Below are 22,552 nucleotides of genomic sequence, written 5' to 3'. Positions count from 1 at the left end.
AGAGAGGAACAGGTACTCTTGAGAGCAGGTAATTAGGCCCCAGCACCTCAGATGCCTCTGTAAAAGCAAAAGGCAGTAGGACCACCCTTCTTCTCAGGCGTGTGGGAGCAGAGGAGAGTAAGGCCACCCACAGTGCCTAGTTTTGCGCTGGCCATTCAACAGTCATGTGTTCCTTTCAGTCCAGATCCCAAAGAGAAAAACTTTCCCGATTTACCTGAAAAAGTATATACATGTTGCTGGGGGTGGGGAGGAGGGGCCATTGCTAAGATCTGTACCAAAAGCTCTGCCAGGCTCTATCTGCATGGCTGAGAAAGGAATCCTGTGAATCTTCAAAGGATTTTTGTGCAAGCTTGCAGATGGGAGGGGTAAGCTCAGTCACCTCTGAGATCTGAAGGAGAAGAAGGAATTTTCAAAGGAGCCACTGGGAAGAGAACTGCAAACAAAGGGGCTTCCGTGGCTTCTTTCCTCACCCTTCTCCATTCCCTGCCCTCAAAAAACTGTCCCACTAGTTACCTGGGAAAACTGGTTAGATGTTTCTTCTTCTTTTCAGACTGACTACTCTAACTCAAATCTCAAAGGTCCCTCTTCACTTCTTCCCACACAACCCAAAGGATTTGTAGTCTAGGAAACCAAAGAAGTGTTTGATCAATAAATCAATTTATTTAAAAGAATATGTTACAATTAATTACACTAAGTGACATTACCAAACAATTTTAGAGTGGTTAGCTCTAGAACAAGGAATGAAAGAAACACTGTTAGCCATTATTGTGTCTGTGTATTTTCTCTTCACATTTCTTAAATCACAAATAAAAAATACAAGATACTGCAGTGAAAATACAATTAGAGTTTCTCTGAAATAAATTAAATGTGCATGGCCTGGGAAAAACTGAAGCCCAGCTCACTGGCTTAACAGGGGGTCATGATACAAAATTAATGTCCAAGTTTAGCAGGTGGCCAAGTGCCTCCACCCCATATCACTCCCCTCTTTGATTCTATTCCTTCCCACAACCCTGACCTTCCCACATACCCTAGATTATTGCTGAGGAGTGAGCTGATGCTGTCCTGGCAGCAATGAGGCCTGGCGTGATGTGCTCAGGTTTAGGGGAACAGGACGTCAAGAGGTGGACCTGGAAGATGGGGAGCTAGAGAAGCATACCCACTACCTCTCTTCTCCCTCTTTCTCTCTGAGTGCTCTATCACATCATCCTCCAAAAGGAAGCTACTGTGACACAATGAAGCTGGTGAAGAAACAGCAGTATGCTGGGGTCAACAGATCAAAGAGCTTCTACTGCTGAATGAATCTAGCCAAACAGTATAATGGCGAGAAGGAAGGGCACAGCAGTCCCTCCTGGTCTGGAAAATTCAGGTTAACTAGGATGCAGTCCCCTTCAAGAAAACTACCTCCTAGGAGCCCAGCCCAGAAGCTGGCAAATTCTGAGATAGGAGAGAGAGTCATCTCCTGGCGGTGCCCTATTCTGCTGCTCCAAGTGTTGGGTTTGGAGCTACAGGAAGGCATAACCCAAAGCTACTGGCCTGGGTAACTAAAGGATGAAACTAAATGAGCCAGGCATGAGGATGTTGGAATATTTATCTAATTCCTCCCTGAGAGCTCGGTCCAGGCCTAGGAGCTGCCCTGAGCACGCACATATCTGTACCTGCGCTTAGGCCTAGGGTAAGGAGAGGGTGGAAAAATTGAGAATAGAATAAACATATAAAGAGCAGAGGGCCCAAAGCATGGCCCAAGGGAACCTTTCTGCAGGGACAGGTTTCTCAGGGTCTACATTTTCTCCTGGGCCATAAAAAGCTCTGAGCTTCTATCCCAGAGAAACCAAGTGTGGAGGAAGGCCAGTGAGAGACCAGGAGGATCCTGCTGGTTCTGCCGGGATGAAGCTGGGGGCACTGGGAGCCCCCCTCTTCCAAGGGACAAATTGCAAAAGAAGTCTGGGTAGAAGCCTCCCTGGGCAGAAGCTGGGACTAAGAACAACAGTAGGGATTACAGAAAGGAAGTGCAGAGGAAGGGGAGAGAGAAGAGTCACAACTAACACTGCTTCATGCAAAGAAGGGTTTGATCCTATGGGACCCGCGCAGCCACAGGGACCCTGCCTCCATCACCCAAGGCTGTGCATGGGTGGAAGAGAAGAAGGCGCTGTCCTTTAGGGGTGCCTTCCTTCCCCACCTCCTTGCTGCAGCTGGGTACTTTGTTAGTGAGACACTTTCAAGAAGGGCTGTTCCTAAATAAATTCTGCCAGCAGGCCAACTACCTATAGGGCCCTCACCTAATCTCCAAAGCACCAAGTGAATGCTATGCCAGAAAGGGAACATAGCACCATCTACCCATTCTAAGTGGCCTCCCAATCCCTATGTCTCATGTCTGAAGGTCAGCATTCGAGCTGTCAAATGGAATCCCAGATCTGTTCGTTACTGTCCCACTCTGAGCGAGTAGGGGCAAATTGCTATTTTTACAGTTTGAACAAAGCTGGTACCAAAAGTCTCTTTAGCATCTAGGAGTGGGAAATCAACATGTCTTCTGTTCAGGGTCCTTTGGCTCATTTTAAATTCATTTAAGTCAAAAGAAGTTAGTTCTGTGTCAAAGTCTTCAAATTAGGGATCCCTCTGCAACTTTACACATTCAGCATTCTTATGTTTTGTACTCTGTGATTCCACCTAGATTTGGAGAAGGTGAGGGAGGAAAGGCTGTCCTCTTTGATCCCATACCAGCAAATGGCTGCCAGGATAACAAAATAAGAAAGAAAGAAAAGCGGGCCAGGTGCAGTGGCTCACGCCTATAATCCTAGCACTTTGGGAGGCTGAGGTGGGCAGATTACTTGAGGTCAGGAGTTCAAAACCAACCTGACCATCATGGTGAAACCCTGCCTCTAACAAAAATACAAAAAATTAGTGGGGCGTGGCGGTGCACGCCTGTAATCCCAGCTACTTGGGAGGCTGAGGCAGGAGAATCGGTTGAACCCAGGAGGCGGAGGGTGCAATGAGCCAAGATCGTGCCACTGCACTCCAGCCTGGGCGACAGAGCAAGACTCTGAGGAAAAAAAGAAAAACACTAATAAAAAGAAAGGAAAGGAGGGAGAGAGGGAGGGAGGGAGGGAGGGAGGAAGGACGGAAGGAAGGAAGGCAAAAGAAAAGTGGCTTCACAATGATTTGCAACAACAAATTACAAAAAAAGAGATAAAAGAAGGAAAGAAAAAGAAAGAAAAGAAAGAAAAGAAAGAAAGAAAGAAAGAAAGAAAGAAAGAAAGAAAGAAAGAAAGAAAGAAAGAAAGAAAGAAAGAAAGAAAGAAAGTGGCCTCACAATGATTTGCGAAAACAAAAAGAGACTTTCCAATCATCCCAACACTGCTCAGTAGAGTTGACTACAACCAATTATGACTGTCTCCCAGTTAGAGCAAAAGATGCCATCCTAGGAAGGTTTTCGTTTAGAAGGGGGAGAAGGGAACAAGAAAAGGCTCAAAGATGTGTTTTAGTTGCATCTGAGCCTGACTTGGTGTTTCTTATGCACTATCTACAGAGCTTAGGGGCTGGGAATATTGTCCTACCCCAACTAGCCCTGGCTTCTGATCCTGGGATGCAGCTCTTAAGTCTCAAAAGGTCTAGCTGCAAGATCAGATGAGGAGCTCTTTAAGGGACAGAAAGCAGAAAGGTTTTCCTTCAGTCTCTTTTTAATTAAAACTTGGGAGATCCAATCTAAATCAACCGTATTCCTACTACTCCTTCCTGGGTCCTCAGTTGGCTTGGATGGGGCAATCATTTGGTTGGCACAGACCACTGACCCACTGCAAGTTTCCCCAAGGCCTTGAAGATATTACTGGATCTCTTCCCATCACTGCTGTTTAAGGAAGTCACAGAGAATGCCATAGTTATGGGTGGTTATTGGTCAGGAATGGAGGAGGTAAAACCTCACGTACACAGGGCATTGCTTGCTTTCTTTCCTCTATGTAAGTCCAACCTGTGTGCCTAAGGTATCAGTTTAACTCTGGTCCCAAGTACTATCCCTGCTGCAAAAAAATGCAGGGGAGGTCACAGCAGCTCATGCCTGTAATCCCAGCACTCTGGGAAGCTGAGACAGGAGGATCACCTGAGGCCAAGAGTTTGAGACCAGCCTGGGCAACACAGTGAGACCCTGCCTCTACAAAAAAATTTTAAGAAGAATTAGCCAGGTGTGGTGGTGCACACCTGTAGTCCCAGCTACTCAGGAGGGTGAGGCGGAAGGATCACCTGAGCCCAGGAATTCAAGGTAACAGTGAGCTATGATCATGCCACTACACCCCAGTCTGGGTGACAGAGTTTAAGACCCTGTCTCAGGAAAAAAAAAAGCGGGGAGGGGGGGCAAGGAAAACAGGAAATTACTACCATGAAGTGTTTCAGGTTCAGGTTCCCATGGCATCAACCTCCTGAGCCCACGCACAACTCCACTCAGGGCCGGTTGAGGGAAAGCATACTGAGGTTCTAGGAAAGCAGGAAGGAGGTGCAGAATGTGGCTAGAAAGCCAGGAGTGAGAGAAACAGATGGATCAGAAAAACTGTCATGGAATCAAGAGACCATACCAGGACTTTAGGCTCTCCCTGCAGAACTACAGCCTGTTAACCTTGAAACACACACCTCTTTCTCCTCCCCAACACCCTCTTGGAAGATAAAGAAACTATACTCCCTGTTCCTCAGACTCTATGGCAACCCATGAGCCGGAATCTATACTCGATACAAAAAAGGGGCAAAAATCCAAGCAGGTTGTAAACTTTTCAAGTCCTTCATGAGGAGAGGTATTTTTCCCTGTAAAATGCTTTTTTTTTTTCCTTTTTAAAGTTTGTTTCAAAATAAAGAGAGCACAAGAGAGGTCATGGATTCTAGTGAAAGGTGTGTAAAAACACAAGCTAAAAAAGGTACTGCCATCAATATGAAATTTAAAAAGAAATATATATATGTATATACGTGCAGCTAATTTGTGTATATATAATTTTTACATACATACATATATATGTCTGAACAGTGCAAATGGATGAAGTTCATAGTTCCAGTTTTAAAAATATAGTACAAGGAGAGGCTGTTGGTATGAGGCCCAGGTGAAAGGACAAAGATACCTTTGGCAAGTTGGTTGGGCTTATTTTCTTTTCCTGTCTTAACTCAGTTGACTTCTGGTGCTGACCAATCTGCTGTTTACTACCACCTCAATTCCAGAGACATGAAATTCAGAGGGCGTTATTAATAATATTTAGTTTAGGGCTTTTGAATATAATGACTTTAACTCTTTCTCTTCTTTTGTGTTAATGGTTACTCTGTCTGAAATGGGACATGAAAGGAGCAAGAGGATGGGAGTGAAAGGAAGGGAAGGGGATAAGGAAAGGCTAGGTGGCCACATCTCTCTGCTGTGACCTCGCCATCTGGAAAATGTTCTGAAAGGAAAAAAAAAAAAAAGAGTTATTGGGAAGCCACATCTCCTCTTCTCTGGAGACAACTCCTCAAACAGAAGCTAAAAAGGTATGCCTGGATGACTCAATCTGATTGGCCGTATCTCTCCTGATATAACTTCTCATCTAGAATCATAGCCTTTTAGAGCCGGAAGGGACCTTGGATATTAATTACGTGGTTCAGTCTTCCTGTTTCACAGAAGAGAAAACTGAGAGCTAGGGAAGCTGATTTACCCAAAATTACACAGAGGAAAAAAAAGCCAGGAGAAAACCAAGATAAAATTCCCAGAGCCCAATGTTCTTTCTACTGCACTAAGAATATAAATTTTCATGTTATTGACTTGACCTCCTGATTCTTTCAAAGATTTTGAGAATAAGTAGCTAATTATTCAGAATCTTCCAAATTCTGTTCCAGCACTGGCACATACAGACAGCAGTAAAGCAACAGGAAGCACCTTCCCTCACACACACATTCTTGGTTCGCCTAGAAAGACTGCCAGGACTCATCCAGTCAGACGGCTACAACTGAGGACAGCTTCCCCTGCGGGTCAGGAACAACATGGAGGGTGATCTGATTTAAAAAACTGGCAGAGGAGGGTCCATGAAGTCATGAGAGATGGAAGAGCCTGTAGCCAATGTCCACCCTCTAGACAAGGGAAGAAGCAGGGCTTTTTTGCACAGCCCGTTCACCATCCAGAGGCCAACCTTGCTGGAAGAATGTCCTGGCTCACATGAGATAATCAGTCTCTAACTAATATTCCTAGAAAGACAGAGATGGAGGTGAGGGTCCCAGGTATTTGGCCACAGGCCTATAAATTTTAAAGAAACAAAAAGATGAAAGGTCAATTCAAGAACTGTTCAGAATTACCTCTTTTCTCCACTTGAGCTCGCAGAACACCCTCTCGAAGCACTCATGCATGTAATTGAACTGAAAAAAAAAAACGGTGGTGACAATCACTAACTTCTCAAGAGAAGGTACCTCAGGACTGTGCCTTTGAACTCCTGTCCCCAGTCATCCCATCTTCCAAACTCAGTCTACAGAAAAACCCTGACAAGTACCACAAAACTCAGGCCTGGTTCATCCACTATTCTCTAGCTCCTTCTAGTGGTAACTATGAGCCAAGTGGAATAGGAAATTGCCAATTCCAGTCAGGCCTAAAGCAGACAGGATGAATCTGGGGGTTCCAGGATTCAAACAGGTTCAGATCTCAAGACAACTACTAGCTCTATCTCTCTCTCCATTTATGCATTTAGCTGGAAAAAAAAAAAAAAAACAAAACTAAGTCCCAGTTACTTTCCTCAAATTGCACTCACATATGGTGTGAAGATTTTAACCCATCGGGGCTTCTTCTCTCCTCGTGCATATTCGAAACAGAAGGCCATCCCTTCTTCATCTGTGTCCCATCGCTGCATCTCATCCCATTCAAATGCAATTACCTGGTTCTGGACAACCAAGACAAGGGAGTAAGGTACAGTCTGTGTTTCAGAGTGCTAGGGAACTGAGGTAGGGGGTTCTGAACCAGGAGACAGAAGAGAAATGAATGGAGATGTCTGCATTCCTTCAGAGAAAGGATTGTGACAGAAGAATACAAATCAGTGGAAGCAGTCAATGAAGTTGAGGATCAGTGTGGATTCCGTGCCTGTTTATCTGCCCAGTCAAAATACAATTTTGATTTCATTTCCCTCTAAAAAGGAATTAAAACGTCACAAGCAAGTGAGCATCAAAGTATCTCCAGTCCTCGTAGCAGAGCCCTATGCTGAAAACTCACCTCCAGCTGTCCTTCTTCAGTGCAGGCATGCAGTTTAAAGTGCGTGATGCTGATGGCTGTGATAACGTGCCCCTTCCTCCTGGAGTCACAGGCACAGTGGGGAAAGATGATTTCATTGTAGCCCTCACAAGTCCTTAGCATGTTGAGGTACTGAAAAAAAAAAAAAAAGAAGAAGGAAGGAGAAAAAGGGTTCCTATGGTACTAAACACAAAGAAGAGCTATTGAGATGTGCAAGAAAAAGAACAAAGAGTATTCTCACCCAGCAACCTGAAGACCTGGCCTCTGGTCTCGCACCCATCCCTAAGTTGGGAAAGGACTCTGAGACAATTATTTTCATTTTTTGAGACCAGGTCTTGCTCTGTCACTTAGGCTGGAGTGCAGTGGCATGATCTTGGCTCACTGAAACCTCAATCTCCAGGGTGCAAGCAATCCTCCCACCTCAGCCTCCAGTGATCCTCCTGCCTCAGCTCCCAAGTAGCTGGGACCACAGGCACACACCACCATACCCAGCTACTTTTTTGATTTTCTGTAGAGACAGGGTCTCTCTATGTTACCCACGCTGGTCTCGAACTCCTGGGCTCAACTAATCCTCCCACCTCAGCCACCCAAAGTGTAAGGGTTACAGGCGTGAGCCACTGTGCCTGGCTAGCAATTCTTTATCCCACTTTCAACTTCTGCCTTGTTTTTTTTTTTTTTTTTTTTTTGCCATAAGTAAGGAAACAACACCTTCATACTTCTAACCCTCCTTTCTCTACTTCAGAAAGATACGGGCCAGGTGCAGTGGGTCACGCCTGTAATCCCAACACTTTGAGAGGCCAAGGCGGATGGATCAAGAGGTCAGGAGATCAAGACCATCCTGGCTAACACAGTGAAACCCCGTCTCAATGGAGTGCAGTGGCATGACCATGTCTTACTGCAGCCTCAAATACCTCAAATACCTAATAATACAAAAAATTATCTGAGCGTGGTGGCACACGCCTGTAGTTTCAGCTACTCAGGAGGCTGAGGCAGGAGAATCACTTGAACCCAGGAGGCAGAGGTTGCAGTGAGCTGAGATCGTGCCACTGCACTCCAGACTGGGAGACAGAGCAAGAATCTGTCTCAGGAAAAAAAACAAAAACAAAAACCCAGAAAAACAAAAAGACACACAGATGAAAACCAGAAGATATACTATAACCAGGACTCACAGGGCTAGAAGGGGTCTCACAATTCTGTTTAGTCTGATCCTCTATTTTCATTGTAATCAAGGGATGGGAATCTAATCTATCCTTACAATTAGGAAAGGGAATAAATATTTCTCTCTCTCTCTCTTTTTTTTTTGATACGGAGTCTTGCTCTGTCGCCCAGGCGGGAGTGCAGTGGCCCGATCTCGGCTCACTGTAAGCTCCGTCTCCCGGATTCACGCTATTCTCCTGCCTCAGCCTCCTGAGGAGCTGGGACTACAGGCGCCTGCCACCAAGCCCAGCTAAATTTTTGTATTTTTAGTAGAGACAGGGTTTCACTGTGTTAGCCAGGATGGTCTCCATCTCCTGACCTCGTGATCCACCCGCCTCGGCTTCCCAAAGTGCTGGGATTACAGGCATGAGCCACTATGCCCGGCAGTAGTATTTCTCCTTATTCCTTTTGCAATCAAAAGTTACAATGATCTATAGTAAGGATTAAGCTACCCCAAATCTCATACTTACAAAATGTTAAAACTGAAAGAGACTTTAAAAATGAGTCATTTTATGGGAACTCAGAGTGAGATGAGACTAGCCTGCAGTCACAAGTAATAGTAAGTGGCACAACTAGGACTAGAACCCAAGTTTAATTTCCAGGCCTCTGTTCCTTTTACTGTCACCAACTAGTCCCCAAATCAACCCCATTGTCCCCTGGGTCTCCAGTATATATGGTTCCTTAAAAAGCATCTGGACCAAAATAAAGTGCCACATATGACTCTCACAGTTACAACACGGCAAAACTAATCCAGAGGGGCCATGTGCAGTGCTCACGCCTGTAATCCCAGAGTACTTTGGGAGGCTGCAGCAGGAGGACTGCTTGAGCCCAGGAATTTGAGACCAGCATGGGCAACACAGTGACGCCTTGCCTCTACAAAAAATTTCAAAATTAGCTGGGTATGGTGATATGTGCCTGTAGTCCTAGCTATTTGGGAGGCTTAGGCAGGAGGATAGGTTGAGCTCAGGAGTTTAAGGCTGCAGTGAAACATGGTCATGCCACTGCACTCCAGCCAGGGCAACAGAGCGAGTCCCCATCTCTTTATTTATTTATTTATTTATTTATTTATTTTAATTGAGACAGAGTCTCACTCTGTCACCCAGGCTGGAGTGCAGGGGTGTGATCATGTCTCACTGCAGCCTCCATCTCCCAGGTTCAAGCAATTCTCATGCCTCAGCCTCCTGAGTAACTGGGACCACAGATGTGCGCCACCACACCTGGCTAATGCTTTGTATTTTTAGTAGAGACGAGGTTTTGCCATGTTGGCCAGGCTGGCCTCGAACTCCTGGCCTCAAGTGATCTGCCTGCCTCAGCCTCCCAAAGTTCTGGGATTACAGGTGTGAGCCACCGTGCCCGGCCTAGAGGTGCAACAATATTTCAATCACATCATTTTTCTTCCCTCCCTCCTTCTATCACCCTATTACACCTTCTCTTTTTTATTGTCCTTCCTAGATCAGTGATAAACATGGATACTGCTTAATCCTGCCATTAGCACTATAAACAAAAGAAATCTCTGACTCCTATACTTTGGTAAATATGACAGGGGTGGGTAATATAGAACAGAATAGAACTCTTCTGGGGTTATAATAAACAGCAATGCCTGAAACACAGAGGAGTGATTAAGAGGCCCAGACTACCCTGGGCTTGAATCCTGGCCCCATTACTTCCATTACTTCCTAACTGTGCAACCTTTTGTAAGTTACTTTAAGGCAGGCAAATTACTTAATCCCAGGTGCCTCAGTTTCCTCTTCCATAAAAGGGAAATAATAATAGCATCTATACCACAGTGTGATTTGTGAGCATTAAATACAGAGTATTTGGCTGGGCATGGTGGCTCACACTTGTAATCCCAACACTGGGAGCCTGAGGTGGGAGGATCACTTGAGCCCAGGAGTTAGAGACCAGCCTAGGCAATACAGTGAAACCCATCTCTACAAAAACAACAACAACAACAAAAAAAAATTTGCCAGGCACCTGTTGTAGTCCTAGCTACTTGGGAGGGTGAGGTAGGAGGATTGGTTGAGCCCAGGAGGTCAAGGCTATGATGGCACCACTGCACTCCAGCCTGGCTGAGATTGCACCACTGCACTCCAGTCTGGGTGACAAAGCAAGACCCTGTCTCAAAACAAGAAATAAAAATAAAAAAGATATTTAACATAGTACTCAGCCATAATTAGGAATTCAATAAATGACAGCTAAAATAAACTTTTTAAAGTATCTGGAAGTTACTTTCAAAAATTCCTGGGGTGAGCTTCAAGTCAGTGACAGTAAAACAAACAAACAAATCTCCTGGGGGAAGAAAGCATACGAATGAAACAGAGGCAACATGAATGGCAGAAAGTCGAAGGCTATTGAAGCTGGGTAATGGGTACATGGGGACTAATTGTATTTTTGTTTCAACTTCTTTATGTATTTAAAAATTTACACAGCTGGGTGTGGTGGTTCATGCCTGTGATCCCAGCACTTTGGGAGGCTGAGGCAGGCAGATTACCTGAGGTCAAGAGTTCGAGACCAGCCTGGCCAACATGGTGAAACCCCATTTCTACTAAAAATACAAAAATTAGCCAGGCGTAGTGGCATGCATTTGTAATCCCAGCTACACAAGAGGCTGAGGCAGGAGAACTGCTTGAACCTGGAAGGTGGAGGTTGCAGTGAGCCAAGATTGTGCCACTGTACTCCAGCCAGCCTGGGCAACAGAGTGAGACTCCATCTCAAATACACACAATAAAATGTTAAAAGAAAAAGAACATCCTAGCAATCAGGCCTCTGGCACTCAATTCAAGCCATCTTCCTAACATAGTCATCAGAAACTTTACTGCTCAATAAGCAGCAATTCTGCTCCAGGACACTTAACACCTCTGCAAATGCCAGTGGGTGCTGTCGACCCTTGAAACTAGTTCTACTCATGTCCTTTAACAAAATAGGATTACACATAGCACATCTGTTGAGAGTTCTCTTCGTTGAGAGGTACCACTACTATTTTTGACAAATATTTCTGCCACAATTTCTTATTGGGAGTTTTACTATAATATATCTTTTAGGAGAGAAGCATGCCAACAAAGGCGGGGATTGGGAAAAGAGATCAGAAGAAGCATGGAGCTCTGAGTATCTTAAACTCTCTCTTTGTGACCCTGAGTAAGTTACTCTACCTGGGATCTTCTTCTCTTCTGCCATCTGGAAATAAAAGACATTGCTGCCATCCTGTCTTCACTGATGCAGGGAAAAATATATGCACTGGAGCCTGACAAAAATGGGTTCAAATCACATTTTCAAATTCTAGTTCCACTTCTGACAAGCTATGTGATCTTAGGTAAGAATCTTAATCTCTCAGATTCCACTTCTCTGTAAAGTAGGAATAATACCTACAGGGTTGTTATAAGGAGAAAATGAGACTTCATATAAAGTGCCTAGACCAGTCAGGCACATAATACGTGCCCTCTCCGTCCCCTCTGAATCAAAAGACTGCTTTATCCCTCCGTATTCAAGAATGTAGTCCTTGAAAGCAAAAGACCTTCAGGGGACTTCTTAATGGCATAAGCTCTAAAAATAACCCAAGGGAAAACCAAGGGCACCTGTGCCCTTGGTGAGCCAATAAAGGTAAAGTCTCATTGGGAGACAAGGTTTTCAGAGAGCTCAGATTGGGCAGTATTTATCAGCATTAAGTGGGCAGTCCCTACATCCTTGGGCTTGCACAAAGCCTCAAAGAAGAAGCATTTAAAATTTTACAGGAGGGGATCAGAAAAAACACCTATGGAGTACCATGCTTACTTCCTGGGTGACAAAATAATCTGTACACCAAACTCCCATGACATGCAGTTTACCTATGTAACAAACCTGCACATGTGTCCCTGAACCTAAAATAACTTTAAAAAAAAGTTTTTATATAAATCAAAAACTTGTCAAAGAAAGGTGAATTTTTTTTTCTTTTTCTTTTTTTTTTTGAGACAGAGTCTCGCTCTGTTGCCCAGGCTGGAGTGTAGTGGCACGATCTCAGCTCACTGCAACCTCCACCTCCCAGGTTCAAGCAATTCTCCTGCCTCAGCCTGAGTAGCTGGGACTACAGGTGTGCGCCACCACGCCCGGCTAATTTTTGTATTTTTAGTAGAGACGGGGTTGTACCATGCTGGTCAGGCTGGTCTCGAACTCCTGACTTCGTGATCTGCCTGCCTCGGCCTTCCAAAATGCTAGATCCAAAGTGCTAGGATTACAGGCATGGCTTAAAGCATATTTACATAAGGGTATTTAAAAGGGTATTTGGTATTTGAAACACCAAATCATCCTGCCCATTCTCCTTTCAGGAGAATGTGCCCACTTAAAGTTGATAAATACTACCCAGCCTGAGTCTCTCTGACCACCCTGTCTCCCAATGAGACTTGACTCTGTTATCTCCCCAAGAACACAGGTTCCCTTAGTTTTCACTTTAAGCTTTGAGTAACTAAATATGTATCCCGAATTATCTTCCTTTATTCATATAACATGTAGAAAGTGGCCCATTTAAGCCAGAGAATTGGAAAGGTATAGTACAGGATATTTTTAAAATGTTCAATATTCAGCAAGACAAATAAATACAGATACAGGGCAGTTTCTGATTTTTTTTTTTTTTTTTTTTTGAGATGGAGTCTCGCTCTGTCGCCCAGGCTGGAGTGCAGTGGCACCATCTTGGCTCACTGCAAGCTCCGCCTTCCAGGTTCATGCCATTCTCCTTGCCTCAGCCTCCTGAGTAGTTGGGACTACAGGCATCCGCCACCACGCCCGGCTAATTTTTTGTAGTTTTAGTCGAGACGGGGTTTCACCGTGTTACCCAGGATGGTCTCAATCTCCTGACCTCGTGATCTGCCCACCCCGGCCTCCCAAAGTGCTGGGATTATAGGCGTGAGCCACCCCACCCAGCCGACAGTTTTTAAAGCAGAGACTCAATGCTTAACAGAGCAGAACACTTTAGGTGAATGTGTTAAGGTCCACTCCAGAGAACTCTCTCTTCTCCCAAACAACCTGCCAAGGGTCAAATCAGGTCCAAAATAGAAGTAAGGGACTGAGAAGAACCTCAAGAGCCAACTCTCCCAAAACCAGAATCAGAGTAGTGATTCTGAAGCACCTAACGTTCCAGAATCACCAGTGTGCTTTTTAAAAATAAAGTTCCCTAGGACCTACCCCCAGAGATTCTGGCTTAGTAAATGTGGAGTGGAGTCTAGAAATCTGCATTTTAAGTAGCTTCAAAAGTGTCTTCCATGTAAGTAGACTGGAGACCATACTTTGAGAAAAACTGACATACATGCTGCCTTGCGTGAAATCAATACAAATTATGTAGTGAAACACAAAAGCTCTTTATTTATCTGTTCAACAATGGCAAAATCAGGCCACTTCAACATAAGAAAAGCATAATTTACATATGTCTACTGTTTGTGTGAGGAGAGAGAAAGAGAGGGAGGGAGGAAGGAAGAGAAGAGAAAACATTATTTCTTGTACATTATATTCTCAACCATCCAAATTTGAGATTCAGTCTAACTTTGTAATTAAGTATAAAACAAAAAATGTTTTTGATCACACTGGGTATTATAAACTATGCACAGATGTGAGCTCTCTTCTGTATTTGGAGATTTGGAGGACAGGGGAACTTACACAAAGCTTATTTATCTTCTAAGAATCTTGGCGTATTTTGTCAAGATTCTACTTAATAGGTGATAATCTGAATATCCCGGTTTTACAGAAAAGAAACTAAAACTGAGAAGTTCATTGTGTTGCTGCAGGTCTCACAGTGATGTGACAACTACAAATTGTAGTCACCTCACCTAATCATAGGCCTGTTCACCATACTTAGCTGCTATGTTTAATGGCATCAAGGCCTATGGGCTCAGAAGGGCCCATGTGAGAAGTTTCAATGTATTGACCATGAGCTAATATTGCCTAGGCTAATGCCTTTGAACACTGATACTTGAATACATATTATACTTATAAAATTCAAACTGTGATCAGATTTTGTTCAAAATCTGACTCTCATATCATGCGGCTAGTACTCAGAAATACGTTGGCACTAGGTTTTCAAGACAATCTAATTCCACAAACGTTTAAGCCTATTTTATACACAATGGCAAAAGACCATGGGGAAACACATCTATCAACTATACTTGAGTTTTTACCTGGGTGATTAAAAAATATAAATAAGTCTAACAATGACTTCATAATAGATTACTGTGCTCATTAAATTCAGATTTTCTATATTTTGCCACAGCACAACGCAAACCTATTTATTTCTCTCACACCTTGCACTGTGCTTGGCACGTACTTGGTACTCAACAAATATGTTTTGTTGAATGCATAGATGGAAAGATAGTGTGTTTGGAGTACTATAAATGCAAAGAAACAGTATGTATTCCACACTGGTATTATGAGAAGGCCTTATGAAATTATTTTGATTCTATTAACTTTTCAGAAACGAGAAAACTTTGTTGGCTTTGGCAAAGGCAAAGGACTACTGCAGAAGTGGCTGGCCCGTTAGTATTTGGCCCTTTTCACCAAAAAGATGCAAATGTAGTATGAGTCCGAATCATGCATTAATATATAGAAGACAATGCATTATCTTAAAGAACAGGTGAAGTCGCGTTTTAAAATTCTGTCTCACAAATAGCAAAATTCTTCTAACCAAAATTCTGGCAAGATTTAATTACATTTAAAAGATTTTACATTTTTTATGTCAGCCTGCTGATACATAGAACATTGGTAAGATGGCTCCCTGATCTCTGGCAATTTTCTAAAGTAAAGAGATTTATTACTTTTCATCATATAAGTGATTAAAATAACTAACTTAGCTAGATATAAGATTACAGGCTAAGTTCAATGGCTGACTGGTTTGCTTTTTTGTTGTTGTTATTAAGATGGCGTCTCACTGTGTTTCCCAGGCTGAAGTGCAGTGGCGAAATCTCAGCTCAGTGCAACCTTTGCCTCCCGGGTTCAAGTGATTCTCTGGCCTCAGCCTCCTGAGTAGCTGGGATTACAGGCACATGACACCACACCCAGCTACTTTTTGTATTTTTAGTAGAGATGGGGTTCCACCATCTTGGCCAGGCTGGTCTCGAACTCCTGACCTCAGGTGATCCACCCGCCTCAGCCTCCCAAAGTGCTGGGATTACAGGCGTGAGCTACCGCGCCCCACAGCTGTTTGCACTCTTATTCCAACCCAATTAATGTACATGAATCAACACTCTCTCCTGAAAAGTACACAGAAGGTCCAAAATAATTCAAATGACTTATCAGAATCATTACTAAAGAATGAAAATGATACAGGTGGTCACTAACTTACAATGGTTAACTTAATGCTTTTTTGACTTTATGATGGTGTGAAAGCCATGTGTGTGCAGTAGACGTTGTATTTCAATTTTTTTTTTTTTAAACTTTTCTGCTGTCTTTACAAGTACCTCAAATTTTTGCTCAAAACTTTAAATAACTTTAGGCCTGGCGCAGTGGCTCACGCCTGTAATCCCAGCACTTTGGGAGGCCGAGGCAAGTGGTTCACTGGAGGTCTGGAGTTTGAGATCAGCCTGGCCAACATGGTGAAACCTCATCTCTACTAAAAATACAAAAATTAGCCAGGTGTGGTGGCGGGTGCCTATAGTCCCAGCTACTGGGGAGGCTGAGGAAGGAGAATCGCTTGAGCCCAGGATGCAGAGGTTGCAGTGAGCTGAGATCACACCACTGTACTCCAGCCTGGGTGACACAGCGAGACTCAGTCTCAAAAAAAACGAAAAAAAAAAAAAAACAAAAAAAAAACCAGTTTAAATAACTTCATTCTAAAATAGGCTTTGTGTTAGATGATTTTGCCTGACTGTAGGGTAATACGTGTTCTGATCACATTTAAGGCAGGCTAGGCTAAGCTATAATGTTTGGTAGGTTAGGTGTATTAAATGCATTTTTGATTTAATATTTTCAACTTAAGATGTGTTTACTGGGATGTAACCCCATCGTAAGTTGAGGAGCATGTGTAATTGAAAAAATTTCGACTACATGTGAATCCGTCAAGAGAGAAATTTTAAAATGTTATAATGAGTAGAAATTTTTATGTGTTCTTTACTAATTTTATTTTTGACAATTTCCATCCCTGTATCTATGGCAGATACAAATTGAAAACGAATTTAAAGCCATTTAAGGAATACTCTAGGCAGCCCTGTTCAGCAAAACTTTCAGTGATGATGAAAATGTTCTATACCTGCACAGTCCAATATGCTAGCTATTCACTGTGCACATACGGCTGCTTAGCACTGAAATGTGGCTAGAGCAGCTACAGAACTGAATTTTAAATTGTATTTAATTTAAATGAATTTAAATTTATATTTAAATACCTACATGAGTCTAGTAGCTATTGAATCAAATAGCACAATTCTAGGATGATATACTAACCAAGAGCACTACAGAGCATAAATGTTTAAGCAACTGCAGAAATCGAAGCTGTAAAAACAAATGATTTTGCTATTGCTAAATCATGACTAATTTCTTTTTTTTTTTTTTTTTTTTTGAGATGGAGTCTCGCTCTGTCGCCCAGGCTGGAGTGTAGTGGCCGGATCTCAGCTCACTGCAAGCTCTGCCTCCTGGGTTTACGCCATTCTCCTGCCTCAGCCTCCCGAGTAGCTGGGACTGCAGGCACCCGCCACCTCGCCGGGCTAGTTTTTTGTATTTTTTAGTAGAGATGGGGTTTCACCATGTTAGCCAGGATGGTCTCGATCTCCTGACCTCGTGATCCGCCCGTCTCGGCCTCCCAAAGTGCTGGGATTACAGGCGTGAGCCACCGCGCCCAGCCAATCATGACTAATTTCTAATGTTAAAAAGCTAAATATCAGTTCTTATACAATCTTATCTATATCCTATTGTAATGTTTTATAGAACTTTTGTTGTATTTAATCAAAAAAGTTATTATTAATAAAAAAATTATGGGTCAGGCTCAGTGGCTCATTCCTGTAATCCCAGCACTTTGGGAGGCCGAGGCAGGTGGATCACCTGGGGTCAAGAGTTCGAGACCAGCCTGGCCAACATGGCAAAACCCTGTCCCTACTGCAAATACAAAAATTAGCTGGGCGTGGTGGCGCATGCCTGTAGTCCCAGCTGCTCGGGAAGCTGAGACAGGAGAATCGCTTGAACCCAGGAGGCAAAGGTTGCAGTGAGCCTAGATTGTGACACTGCACTTCAGCCTGGGCAACACAGCAAGACTCTATCCCTCCCCCCGCCCCTACTCCCCCCAAAAAATAGTAATAAAATTATGTACCAATATACAGTAATTCAAGATCTTTGTGTGTTAGATGGAGAAACACAATAGACTTTGCATCAAGGTCCCTATTCCCCCCCTTTTTAAAAATTAGCTGGCCGGGCGCGGTGGCTCAAGCCTGCAATCCCAGCACTTTGGGAGACCGAGATGGGCAGATCACGAGGTCAGGAGATCGAGACCATCCTGGCTAACACGGTGAAACCCCGTCTCTACTAAGAAATACAAAAAATAGCCGGGCGAGGTGGCGGGCGCCTGTAGTCCCAGCTACTCGGGAGGCTGAGGCCGGAGAATGGCGTGAACCCGGGAGGCGGAGCTTGCAGTGAGCTGAGATCCGGCCACTGCACTCCAGCCTGGGCTACAGAGCGAGACTCCGTCTCAAAAAAAATAAAAATAAAAATAAAAATAAAAATTAGTTAAGCCACTAACCACATTGTAATCCTTTCAAAAATGACTGGAACAATAGGTTTAAAAGGTAGGAAGGGGCATTTTATAAAGGGATTATGGGGACATAAACTTACCATGACCATTTTTCTTTGTTCGTATAGCTTCTGTAATTGGTAGGACTTTTCTTCTGCTTTGATGTAACCTTTCTTCACATCATCGACTGCCTATCACCAAAACAGAAGTAGAAAAGAAAGGAGTCTAAAAATCGTTATTATGTACATTCTCGATGAAAACAGACACAGATGCATTTTCAGAAAATCTCTTGTCCACTTGGACCACCATCATTACCAGTGAACTCTGCCACGTGTCCAGGAATATGGTCTGGCTCTGTGTCCCCACTCAAATCTCATCTCAAATTGTCATCCCCACTTGTCGAGGGAGGGACCCAGTGGGAGGTGACTGGATCATGGTCTGGTTTCCCCATGTTGGTCTCGTGATAGTGAGGGAGTTCTCACAAGATCTGATGGGGTTTTTTTGTTTGTTTTGAGACGGAGTCTGGCTCTGTCACCCAGGCTGGAGTGCAGTGGCACAATCTCGGCTCACTGAAACCTCCGCCTCCCGGGTTCAAGTGATTCTCCTGCTGCAGCCTCCAGAGTAGCTGGGACTACAGGCATGAGCCACCACACCCAGCTAATTTTTGTATTTTTAATAGAGATGGGGCTTCACCATGTTGGCCAGCCTAGTCTCGAACTCTTGACCTCAAGTGATCTGCCCACCTCGACCTCCCAAAGTGCTAGGATTACAGGCATGAGCCACCGCACTTGGCCTAGATCTGACAGATTTAAAAATAGCAGTTCCCCCTGTGTGTGCTTGCTCGCTCTCTCTCGTAGCCTTGTGAAGAAGGAGCTTGCTTCCCCTTCACCTTGTGCCATGATTGTAAGTTTCCAGAGGCCTTCCCCAGCCGTGCGAAACTGTGAGTCAATTAAACTTCCTTTCTTGTACTTTGGGAGGCTGAGGCAGGTGAATCACAAGGTTAGGAGTTCGACACCAGCCTGGCAAACATGATGAAACCCCGTCTCTACTAAAAATACAAAAAATTAGCTGGGCATGGTGGCGGGCACCTGTAATCCCAGCTACTCAGGAGGGTGAGGCAGGAGAATCGTTTGAACCCAGGAGGCAGAGGTTGCAGTGAGCTGAGATCATGCCACTGCACTCCAGCCCAGGTGACAGTGCAAGACTCCATCTCAAAAAAGCACAAAACAAACAAAACCTTCCTTTTTTTATAAATTACCTAATCTCAGGTAGCGTCTTTACAGCAGTGTAAAAATGGACTAATACATTCAGTAACAAGTATACTAATTGGAATAACTAGCATTTAAAGAATATCTGGCATGGCATTGTTTTAGGTGTATGTGAGAAATCTGGTTTCTCATGTCAGGGGACTTAAATTCCAGTTATTTTATACATGTGTAAACAATTAGAGAGCACTGAAAGATGGTATATAATGCTGTATTACAATGAAATAGCAAACATGTATGGTACAGACAGTGATATAGGCAGTCAGAATGGAAGCACTTACTGATAATTACAGTTATCAGGGACGCCTTGGGTGGATCCCCAAAGAACAGAATGAAGAAGAGAAACTATAAGCTAAAGTTAGGAAACAGGGATGAGTCTGTGCTTAAATACTTTGAGAAAACAGATTTGCCTGATTTAACTAAGGGAATAGGAGACAATGAAAGATAATGCTGGATAGGCAGACTAACAACAGATTATGAAAAATTCTAAAAAGTAGGCACAGGAATTTAGACTTAAGGAAATAACAGGGAGCTAAAATAAGCAATAAAAAATGGCTTCTTCTTTATTAAAGAAAGTTTGATTTGTGTTTGAAAGTCACATGAATTAACCTGAAGAGAGAATGAAATAAGGAAGATCAATGATGTTATGATACTTAAGGCAGAAATCACTTCCCAGGGTCTTTTAAGGAAAAATAGTTGGATAGGCAAATGAGTTCAAGATTAAGTCAAGAAGGCCAGGCGCGGTGGCTCACGCCTGTAATCCCAGCACTTTGGGAGGCCGAGGCGGGTGGATCACGAGGTCAGGAGATTGAGACCATCCTGGCTAACACGGTGAAACCCCCTCTCTACTAAAACTACAAAAAATTAGCCGGGCGTGGTGGTGGGCACCTGCAGTCTCAGCTACTCAGGAGGCTGAGGCAGGAGAATGGCGTGAACCCAGAAGGCAGAGCTTGCAGTGAGCCAAGATTGTGCCATTGCACTCCAGCCTGGGCAACAGAGCAAGACTCTATCGCAAAAAAAAAAAAAAAAAAATTAAGTCAAGAGACTAATTCAATTTTTAGTTCTGTCACCTACCAATGTGCATTTGCATAAGTCATGTAAACCCTTCCACTGTGTAAAACTGGAATATCTTATAGGTGTACAAGAAAAAGATGACAGATGTTAAGAGTTTTGTAAAGTATATATCAGTAGCTATTATTAGTATCATTTAGCTATTAAGTTCTTCTAAGAACTGTACAAGGATATGAATGTCCTGCCAGGAAGTGACTAATAGAAAGATTATGCCAGTCTCTCCCCAATCCTGGCCATACAAGTGAGGGCTCACTTAGGCACTGAGGATTATAGCCACAGAGGGGATATTTAAGAAGAACTACCATGCAATTTCAATGTCCTGAAGATCCTGAACACTTTCCTCTTCATCACCAAAACACTGTACAGCTCCAGCCAAATTTAAACCAATTATTGAAAAGCCAGCAGAAAAGTAGAGGGGGAAATAAACAATACTGGTCTATCCAGTTTCCAAAGAAACTTACAGTGTTATTTAGCTCAGGGAAAAGGCTTTACAATTTTTTTCTTTATTTCTGTATTGTTTAGATGAGAGTAAGAATAAGAATATAAGAATACTGTCTTTCTGTTTTGTTTTTACTCCTAATGCCTAGAACTATGTCTGACTCACTCACAACAGTACTAATATTTGATGAACACTTTCCCAAGGCAGAGGTGGGTCACAGTGATTATCTACTCCAGCAATTCCAAGTGAGCTCTTTTACACACGGGGCAGTAAAAATGGTCTTCTTTCATTTCTAATCAAGAAATTGCTTACCCAGGTGTGGTGGTTCATGCCTGTAATCCCATCATTTTGGGAGGCGGGAGGATCACTTGAGGTCAGGAGTTCAAGACTAGCCTGGCCAACATGCTGAAACCCCATTTCTACTAAAATACAAAAATTAGCCAGACGTGGTGGAAGGAGCAGGAAATCCCAGCAACTCAGGAGTGTGAGGAAAGAGAAGCACTTGAACCCGGAACCAAGATCATGCCACTGCATTCCAGCCTGGGAGACAGAGCAAGACTCTCTCTCAAAACAAAAAAAAGATTGCACTGCTTGACTGACTCAGTGGAAAACATAAATATCACCACCCTAGTTTCCTTTTCTTCTTAACTTTTTTTTTTTTTTTTTTTTTGAGACGGAGTCTCGCTGTGTCGCCCAGGCTGGAGTGCAGTGGCTGGATCTCAGCTCACTGCAAGCTCCGCCTCCCGGGTTTACGCCATTCTCCTGCCTCAGCCTCCCGAGTAGCTGGGACTACAGGCGTCCGCCACCTCGCCCGGCTAGTTTTTTGTATTTTTAGTAGAGACGGGGTTTCACCGTGTTAGCCAGGATGGTCTCGATCTCCTGACCTTGTGATCCGCCCGTCTCGGCCTCCCAAAGTGCTGGGATTACAGGCTTGAGCCACCGCGCCCGGCCTTAACTTTTTTTTTTTTTTGAGACGGAGTCTCGCTGTGTCACCCAGGCTGGAGTGCAGTGGCCAGATCTCAGCTCACTGCAAGCTCTGCCTCCTGGGTTTACGCCATTCTCCTGCCTCAGCCTCCCGAGTAGCTAGGACTACAGACGCCCGCCACCTCACCGGGCTAGTTTTTTGTATTTTTTTTTAGTAGAGACGGGGTTTCACCGTGTTAGCCAGGATGGTCTCGATCTCCTGACCTCGTGATCCGCCCGTCTCGGCCTCCCAAAGTGCTGGGATTACAAGCTTGAGCCACCGCACCCGGCCTCTTCTTAACATTTTTTAATTAAAGTAAAAGATATATATAGTTTTAAAAAACAAAAGTTCTAAAAGGCTCCTAATAAAAACAGCAGCCTCTTGATCCCAGAGCCTCATTCCACAAAAGCAACTACTTTTAGGCACTTTAAGCAATTTCTTGTGATAATCCTTCCATAATTCTAAATGGCATGCTTACATTGACAATTCCTGACTTACCAATTTTAGACATTGTTGACTTACTGTTTTGAAAATATTTGGTTTTAACTCTCTTGTAGCACCCAAACACTCCTACTTCCTCTTCCCCCAACTTTTCGATAAAAAATTAAATACTCAATAACTGCATTATTATAAATATGTAAACACTGTTCACAACTAAGCTATATACTATGCTATGACTTCCTTTCTTGCATAATTTTTTTTTTTTTTTTTTTTTTTTTTTTTTTTTTTTTTTTTTTTTTTTTTT

At 43.5% G+C, this 22,552-nt stretch overlaps 1 protein-coding gene across 3 annotated transcripts in view; it reads right to left on the bottom strand.

Moving 5' to 3' along the window:
* Positions 1-5,197: 5,197 nt before the first annotated feature.
* The window catches only part of SNX27 (sorting nexin family member 27), an 87,058-nt gene continuing 69,703 nt past the window's right edge, over positions 5,198-22,552 (bottom strand). For 2 of the 3 annotated variants that reach the window (XM_025367004.1, XM_025367014.1), the window contains exons 8-12: positions 18,170-18,259; positions 7,187-7,336; positions 6,732-6,860; positions 6,286-6,345; positions 5,198-6,177 (exon numbers count right to left, since the gene is read on the bottom strand). In XM_025367004.1, coding sequence (XP_025222789.1) covers positions 6,169-6,177; positions 6,286-6,345; positions 6,732-6,860; positions 7,187-7,336; positions 18,170-18,259 — 438 coding nt within the window. In that variant the 3' untranslated portion in view covers positions 5,198-6,168. The remainder of the gene's footprint in view (positions 6,178-6,285; positions 6,346-6,731; positions 6,861-7,186; positions 7,337-18,169; positions 18,260-22,552) is intronic. The other variant, XM_025366993.1, reaches the window with a different exon arrangement.

Source organism: Theropithecus gelada, chromosome 1 (genome assembly GCF_003255815.1).
Source record: "Theropithecus gelada isolate Dixy chromosome 1, Tgel_1.0, whole genome shotgun sequence".
NCBI lineage: Eukaryota > Metazoa > Chordata > Mammalia > Primates > Cercopithecidae > Theropithecus > Theropithecus gelada.
The sequence above is the reverse complement of the archived record's forward strand: the minus strand, read 5'-3'. Positions and strand labels throughout refer to the sequence as shown.